General features: G+C 37.1%; 1 protein-coding gene across 5 annotated transcripts in view; it reads right to left on the bottom strand.

Annotated features, from left to right (window-relative positions):
- Nucleotides 1–772: 772 nt before the first annotated feature.
- The window catches only part of LOC127965131 (diacylglycerol kinase eta), a 73,578-nt gene continuing 65,047 nt past the window's right edge, over nucleotides 773–9,303 (bottom strand). For 4 of the 5 annotated variants that reach the window (XM_052565723.1, XM_052565726.1, XM_052565722.1 and 1 more), the window contains 2 exons: nucleotides 7,986–8,116; nucleotides 773–4,746 (listed from right to left, as the gene is read on the bottom strand). In XM_052565723.1, coding sequence (XP_052421683.1) covers nucleotides 4,660–4,746; nucleotides 7,986–8,116 — 218 coding nt within the window. In that variant the 3' untranslated portion in view covers nucleotides 773–4,659. The remainder of the gene's footprint in view (nucleotides 4,747–7,985; nucleotides 8,117–9,303) is intronic. The other variant, XM_052565724.1, reaches the window with a different exon arrangement.

The raw sequence follows: 9,303 nt of genomic DNA, 5'->3' as shown, positions 1-9,303 counted from the left end.
TTAGTTTTCATGGTAACACCAGCATCTCTGATTGGTGGAACTTTCTTCAGAATTATGGGTAATGTAGTTCTGCACTGGGAATTAAGCTATAAACCACGCCGTTACAGAAGCATCATCACTTAACTCCGAGCTCAGGGTGGATATGTTTTATTGCTGAAAATCTATTTGTCTATGGAAAAATTATTATTATTGTTATTTACTCGAAACTGATTTTTACACTTATTGTCTTTCTTTACACTAATTTTTTCAGATGTGTGTCTCTTTGTGTGAATCTATGTAATCTGAAACTTTATTTGTACATAAATGATATGCTTTTTATGTGAAGTGTCAATAATTATGCATCAGAGATAGTTAAAGGTAGGTAAAGGTATAAATTGGCAAATTAATAACCATCTGCCCTGTGGCTTTGTTTTATACAATAGTAGATCAATGCTTCCCAAAGTCTATCTATCTATCTATCTATCTATCTATCTATCTATCCGTCCGTCCGTCCGTCCGTCCGTCCATCCATCCATCTCTCTATCGTATGGTTTCCAGATCTGAGGTATATGTTTGAGGGTAATGTTTTTAAGCATATTTGTAATGAATGTTTTTTTTATAAATATCTTGTCACACATCTAAACAAAATCCATACTATAATGTCATACTGCATTATTGAAAAAAATATAGTCTGTTATTCCAATGTGTTAATTCTATGGTTCATTAATGCATATTTAATGAAACTTACAAGACTAAATCTAATTAAGAAGTCAAACATCCAGGACACCGAGTGTACTGTGTATGCATTCAGTTTTATTGAAGGAAGATATCAACTGGCAGCATTTTACCACCTCAAAATGTACAGCAAAATCGAAACACTTATTTAATCAGGATACAAAAATACACATCTCAGTGACCTCCATATTGTAATAAATAGTTAACCATGCATCTACGATAAAAAGGCACAGAAAACAGTCACTTAGTAGTCATAAAAATTACCTAGGCTACTACTTACCAAAATCATCCAGATATCAATACAAGTGACTACCGTAACATTATATCCCAATAGTGAAAACACATACACATCAGTTGTTTAACCTTAATAAATATGCAAGTATTGTAAATATACCTATATATGTAGTCTTAAAAATGAAACCGTGCCATTGTAAACACAATGTAAACAAATGAAACTCACATCGCACTTCTCTTAACTGGATATAAATCATGTCAAAGATATGTTACCTTGCTCTACAAATTCCCCAAATGAATACGTTATTGAAAAACCAGGCAGTTTACAGCTTTGCGTTCGCTATTACAGATAAGCCGAACCCCACTGAACACTCACAATCCAATGAAAAACACTCAGTGGTGGCTTGAGAATTGAACTGAGGTTCATGTGATCATGTGCACATGTATTTAGTGTGGCATGAGAGGAAGACTGCACTTGTGGGATTTGAGTCTGTTGTGAACAAATGGACTACACAGAGGCACCATATACAAGGTCGACCTGCTACAGCTGTCACACAGAGATCATGTAAGGCCAATTAAACTGGGCTTCGGGGAGCTTCATAGCATTCTGGAAAGATCTTGTGTCTTTGGTCATGAGTCTAGCTAGTTGGGGTAATTACCTTTTGTAATGCGGTCACTCAGAAATGCATATCTGTAAAGCATATCAGTAGGCCTACATTCAGTCGTTTTTCAGAATGCGTGGAAGAATAGGTTTCGATATTATAGAACCAGAAGCAGTTGCTAAAAAATGCACCATTTGATTGTCGGATCAAATGTTTATCAGATTATTTTTCTTAATAAACCCAGATTACATTTTATGCACCGATTTTGGAAAAAAGTCTGTGAATGGATTTTAAAAAGGTATGTGTTATACAGGGACCGAGTGGTAGTTGAAAAGCCTTTACATTTCCTAAAAGAATACACAAATGAAAGGGAATGTGTAAAACTTGACGCACATTCCAATCTGCAGAGGTTTTCACATGGGCCTGCCATTAAACAGCCAACCTGAAATGCCTATAGGCAGACGCTGAAACCTCAGCAGGTGCTCACTACCGAGAAAAGACGGGAAGTGAGAGACATTAAGTTGCCAATTAAACCGCAACAAAAAAATGATATGGATTTCTGAAAAATGCAGGCTGCACTGTTGTGACGCCAGTGGTTCTCAGCTGCTAGAATGCAATTAACTGTATAGCTGTGTCTAGTTATAAAGACACATCATTTTTCATTTTGTACGTCCAGCATTATGTGCCCAATCAAACTGGACGGTGTTAATTTCGTCTTTCATTCGGTGGAAGCTAGATGTATTGCACAGATGCCAATATGGACAAGGCCAAACTACATTAAATACGGGTTCACTTACAACAAGAATAAACATGGTTTGTGCAGACCACAATGTGTTTTGTGTGGTGAATTATTGGCTGCCGAGAGCATAAAGCCATCACTGACATTTATAAAAAACAAACACACAAGCTATAAAAAGCGTAAATCACACTTTTACTGTTTGCGCATTCACAGTTCATGATAATGTTAATGACTTTTAAGGACGTTTTCTTGTTTGGCGCCATGAGATGTTGAACGCAAAATCCAGCTCCTGGAGCAAAACCAGTTGAGAACCACTAATATAATAATCTATTATTGATTAATGAACGCTGTCGTACATTCAGTCTCATTTTTAATCCCATCGTTTCATAATAATGGCTTAACTCTCAATGAACTCTTCAAATGTGTATTTTTCTTTTTAAAACCATCCTGTTCGGTTCCACCCAACAGACCGAACCCCGTCCTCCAGGTCTGTTCTCATCCTCCATATTTGTTTGAATTCTCACTTTAGGTAAATTGTGGGTAGAATAGCATTTCTTGGTTGGGAAGACCACATCTTTTCCGATACTACTCACTTTCGCTCTGTATATATATCAAGTACTACTTTGATGTTATTGAACACCCTCTAGAGGAACGTTATAATAGAATATAAACCTAAAATCCACTGTTATGAGTCCCATGTGCACTGTTCGTCGGGTTGGCTTATGTAGAACTACGTGTAGCTCCGAGCTCGAAATTTTCCATTTTGCGGAAAAAATAGAGGCACAACAGTTTTATAGTCGATATGAGGAAACATCCAGCCGTCAAGCAATTTATCCTGGAAGCACGCTTAGACAGGATCAACAATTTGCTCATGGAAGATTTATGAATTTTGGAGAGAACATGGCATGATTCGTCTGACCCCAAGTCCACCTTAATCCAAAACCCAAAAAAGAGGAGTGTGTGAAGTTTATCTTTTTAGTTTTCCATGGAAAAACCTCACATAAGAAAGCTTCGTAGAGAAGAAATGTATCAAAAGAAATACAATATTGCACCTTCCATTGAGTACAACAGCACTTAACGTGTAAAGGCGATTACCAAACAGAATAATTCACAAAGGTGTTACGGTGCTCTATACACAAATCAATGTGTCATCTGATAATATCATGTAAGCGTTCTGTTATACAAAGGCTTTAGTTAACAGTTTAGACTTATATACAGTGCATATATTAACAAACAAACAATCTTATACCCTGTTAATGCCACCAACCAAATGTAGATGATCCTATCAAACTTGCACTGGGTTCCTGAACTCAGTAAATATCAACTATGTAAAGTTGCAGGTCAACTGCAATTTCTTATTCAAAAACAATAGAAGTCCTATTTCAACTAATGTATAATAATACGCTCTAAACGTCAAAGAGTCGCCGTGTTCATGTTTTTCCTAACCACTTCAGATTTGACCATTTTCAGTGAATATTTCAAACATTTGGGTTCAATTAACCTTTTGAAATGTTCTAAAGAACAATTCGCTTTAAAAACCAGGGGACATTCGCTTTGGTACTTATTTGGGACTTACTTAACGTCCTACTGTAAGATTAAAAGATTTCTTACCAATAAAGCTCATCTGACGATAAATATGGCACATGACACTGCTTTGACACGAGGTTTCCATGCAGACAGAGGAATAGAAATAATTCAGCAGTCTACTTTGACCAAAGGGATGCTTCAGTAGTAACAAATGGCATTATACTAAATTCATATAAAACTTGTTCAAGTTTGTACAATAAAAAACAAGACGCAGATCATGCAGTAAAACAGCTATCCAAATATAGCAAGCATACCATGCATCAGTATTTCACTGGTGAAGGAAACCCCTTTTGACCTTTTCTGGCCTGCGCCGCCGCACTCGATGATTGCCGTTTGATTGCGATACACCAGCAGACTTTTCCCATCTTCTTAAAATGTAAACAGTGCAGAATATTGCTGACACACCGCATCGCCCTCCTATTGTTGCCATCTACCGCAAGGCAAAGAGCCAGTGAGCTACTCAGAGGCCGTGGGCTCCTCTCCTCGGTTTGGAAGTCCTGTTCTGCTACTTGATTTGTAATCTGTTAAAGAGGCCAGAGGTCACGTGCATGATGAGAATTGCATACCTGATTGTGCCGTCGATGCGATAAATGAGGAATGGCTTTTCTATGGGGCTAAAAGTCTCGGACACAATCCTTGTCCTTTTGGCACCAAAACAAACATCCCTAGCTTTTCTACAAGCTATTCCTACAGAGATCCACGACACCAAAACGCTTCCCACGCTTCTCAAGCTCCCGCTTCAACTCCTCTTTCGCTCAGGAACGGAATGTGTGTTGACGTCTCTCACAGGTCCACCATCGAACTCTTGGCCAAGTCCTTAGTTCCCTGGAGAATTCTCTTCATATGACCCACCTTCGAGATCCCCAGATCCTAGAGGAAGCAGACAAACACAAGCGCACTCAGAACGAGGCGTTTCCAGAGCTCACACCTTCAGGAGTTCAGGTTTTTAAAACGTTTTTTTTTTTTTTTTTTTTGCATTTAATTACTCTTTGATTCTTTTGGATTTTTGTTTTGCAGAATAAAACACTTTACTTGCACTATTGATATCATAAACCAACCAAGATTTGGTGTAACCAAAGCATTTTATTTTAGTGTCTTTGCTACACATACGTTACAAATACTTACTATGGTAATAACAGCAAATTATACATAATTACAAGGAACCAATCCTAAAGTACCTAACCCTAAAGCTACAGTAAATCCATGTTTTATTTAATATTACTCAGTAACTACACTGTAACAGAGACACCTTTAAATAAAGTTCAAATGTAATTTAAAAAAAAACAAAACATATTTTAAAATAGTACTTAAAAATGTGTTAAATGTTCCATGCAATACAATTGCATTGAACAAAAAAAAAGTAAAAGCTGTATTTTCTCTTAGACATTATTACCATTTTAACAGTAATGAATTAACAATTGTCATTTAAACAAAAACACTCACATTTCTTAAAGGGTAAAGCTGATTTTCAACCAGCTTTGTATTACAATGTTAAATGTGTGCTCTTTCTCCGTGTTACACTCGCACTGAGATATTCCATTTATTTGATAGCAAAAGTCAGACGGATGACGTAAAATGCCTCATTCTGCATCATCCGGTGAACTTCTAACAGCGTTTTGTGAAAAGTATAGATTGTTATTGCTCACACACAGTCGTATTGACTCCAGTGCATTATGGGTGTTGAAGTTCCCTACTTTTCTGCAAACGCAAACACTACAATTAACCCTCTAAGTAAGACTATTTTTTCTTTTATGTAATTTGTATTATAAATATATGCTATGTCAACACAGGAGTCTTGAATGTATGTTTTGCGGTATTGACCATACACTTAAGTACAATCATACTTTTCCACAATCATTTTAAACAGATAATCAGTCAAACTATGGAAATCCCTGACTCTGGTGTCTCTCTGAGCAAACTGTAGTAGGTCTGAGATCCAGCCACAGAAAAAGTGACATCTAGTGGCAGGCAGGCTAATCTAAACGAGGCTTTACGCAGACACAAACAGACTACAGATTTATTATGTTAAAAAAAGTTTCCATTTAAGCCATTTGTGTACTATATCTGCTATTATTTTAATTATATATTGCCATTTTATCGGTCATCGTCCACTATGCTCTCTAGATATTTCTATCAGCACCAGCCATTACAACACCAATATCAGCTGATCAATAGTTAAGGAAACACAACAACCCAGGTTAACCTCGGGTTCAAACAATGCAGCTGATCCAGTCACAATACCATTGAATTTGAGCTCGATTGGTTCACAGCTGAAACACACCGATCTATTTATGATTGAGGACATCCCTAAAGACAGAATGAGGTTAGACCAGATAAATGGCAGGGACATTTGAAATGGGGGGACATAACAGAGGCGTAAAAACGGCACAGTCCAAGGTTCACTAGTGCTTGTGATAATAAGTGTGACCAGAGCACTTCACACACATTCACTACACACAACACTAATGTACTAATGTAATTCTTCAACAGTGGGAGGTCTGATCCATGCGCATTTATAGCACCTTTATTGAATGTATTGTAATCTATTTATTACTTCAACAAGTGCACATGAAAGCGGGATTTCTGGCGAGGATGTTTATAGTGATCTATCACTGTGCAACTGTTTATTATATTGGACCATTCGAGTGATAATCCTAGACAGTTTCAAAGTTTAACATTGCTCCACTATACACAGCTATAACCAATCAAATGCTGTATAATTGCATCAGTCTCACAAGATCTGAACAAAAATGAACAATACTAAACAAATGTGAATAGAGTCTGTTTTGGGATTTGATCACAAATATTATATATATTTTATTACATATTATATTATATAGTATGTCTCTAATGGTTTTGCTAGTGTTTTCTCCTATCTTAGAAAGTTGATATTTCCTATTCTCATTATGCATTTTTGTGATTTTTTTAATTTGCAAAAATCTGCCAAATGTTCTGTACTTGTTTTTACTTTATACAGCCTTGATAACATGCAGTAACACTGTGATATAGTTAGTTACACTGTTGAACAAAAGTCTGGGGTAAGTAAGCCGTTTTTAACTTTTATTTAACAAGGATGCATAAAATTGATAAAAAGTGACAGGACAGGCATTACAATTATAAAAATTTTAAGTATCACGGTTTCCACAAAAGAATATTAAGTAGCACAACTGCTTTCAACATTGAGAAATCAGTATATTTGAATGATTTCTGAAGGATCATGTGACACTTAAGACTGGAGTAATGAAGTAATCACAGGAATAAATTAAATGTAAAAATATGTGATCCTGGAGCACAAAACCTTAAGTCGCTGGGGTATATTTGATGCAATAGCCAACAATAAATTGTATGGGTCAAAATTCAATTTATATCCAAATGTAATTTTTGATTAGTAATATACATTGCTAAGGATTTTCTCAATATTTCCACTTTTTTGCAGATTTTTAAATAGCTGTATCTCGGCCAAATAACATCAATGCAAAGCTTATTTATTCAGCTTTCAGATGATGTATAAATCAACAGTTTTGACTGGTTCAGTGATCCAGAGTCACATATGTTCAGATATAAAAGTTATTTTTAATTGTAATAGCAGTATTCACGATATTACATTTTTTTTTACTGTATTTTGAACAAATGAATGCAGCCTTGGTGAGCACAAGAGACTTCTTTAAAAAAAAAAATCTGACAGACCCCAAACCTTTGAACGGTAGCTGAGTACTCAAGAAACTCAAGATCATTTCGGCATGTTCATAGCAGGTGTAAACATGGCCTGATTTGCTCAAAGCGCTCCCTGAATCACACACACATAAACATGGTGACTGTACTCATGAGCATGTCGTTGTGCAGCTGCCCATCATACAACCGCATCTCCAGAACCTAGCCGACTTAAAATAACCCTACGTGCGTCAGGCGGTTAGTCGTGTAAGTATTCGGAGACCCGAAGGACACTTGCACAGAGGAAGCCAAGCAGAGCAGTGCAGCACAAAATAGCAAACAGGGTGACAGGTAAGAGGACAGAGAGAGAGAGAGTCAAAGAGCGAGATGGACAGAGAAAGAGCGTTTCGGTTGTTCTGAGGGACATGGTGAGGCACAGAAAGGGGTTGTGTGTATACCTTGAGGTCTCTCCTCTCCAGGTGCAGGAGCTCGGAGCCGCGGATGTCGTGGCGGATGAAGGTCTCTTTGTATTCTCCCAAGCTGAGCTGCTCCAGCCAGACGGCCACCTCCTCAGTGCCCCACCTCTGAACTACACAAGTACAGAGCGAGAAGCCCCCTTCAGTGTCCAACCCCCGTACACTCGCAGGACACAAGCAAACAGGGTCAGGCCGAGAGGAGGAACAAGTCAAAAACAACCACAAAAGGAAAAGGGGACCAAAATCAAATCAAACCAAACAGGAAAGAGAAGACACAGAGAGAAGTGGCGGCAGCAGCTGGCAAAGAGAGGGTTAAACAGGTTCGGTTTGGTCACATCCGGAGGCGTTTCTGGCATGCAGGTTATCACAGTGGCACGTCCACCATCATCCCATTAAGAGCAGACACAGAGACAGGAGAGAGAGGAAGAGGAGGAGGGAATGGGAGGCTGAAGCCTGTGCGATCTAACGCTCCTAAAGTCTCGGAAAACACTCTGTTGTTGAGGATGGCGTGTTAAATCCCTGCAGCAGACGTACACGTCCGAGCCAGGGCCAAACTACGTTCAGTGGAAGAGTGTGGACGTATGCAAATCTGTTATGGCATTCACCCTGGATAAACACGCCTGAAAATGATATTTGGTAAACAGGTGGAGAGCCTACTTTGATCCCTGTGCCATCATCACTGCCAGAGCAGTATGTACTAAGTATGCACTGTCCTCAGGAATCTGCACTGTTTCAACAAGAATTAAAGGTCATGTGCGTAACTTTGGTCTTTGTTGTTGTTGTTGTTGTTGTTTTTTAAGTGCAGACAACTCCAGGAAGAATTTGTCGCTCGAGGTTAGGTCAAACAAATCTGCACTAATAAATCATCTGCACTAATATATATATGTATTATTGTCATTATTATTTATTATTATATGAATTATTATTGAATTGATTGATAATTTTTTCACCTTCTAATATAAATCAAGAAAATCACTAAAAACAAAAACAAAATTATCTTGCTTATATTAAGTATATATATTTTTTTTACTACTGTTATTATTATTAGCATTATTAGGGATGATATTAATGCATAAAATATACATTGCACATTGATAATAATAATAATACACATAATTTGCCAATTCTTGGAGGCTAACACTGAAATTGAGTTTTTTCACCTGCTAATATGAAATCGAGAAAAAACGAAAAAAAAAAAAAAAAAAAGTTCTTTTTTATTATGACTGTTATTAGCATTATTAAGGATGACATTGATGTGTAAATGCCCATTATATATATATATATATATATATATATATAT

This window comes from Carassius gibelio, chromosome B9 (genome assembly GCF_023724105.1).
Source record: "Carassius gibelio isolate Cgi1373 ecotype wild population from Czech Republic chromosome B9, carGib1.2-hapl.c, whole genome shotgun sequence".
NCBI classification, from domain to species: domain Eukaryota; kingdom Metazoa; phylum Chordata; class Actinopteri; order Cypriniformes; family Cyprinidae; genus Carassius; species Carassius gibelio.
Note: the sequence above shows the minus strand (reverse complement) of the source record. Positions and strands in the feature narration are given on the sequence as shown.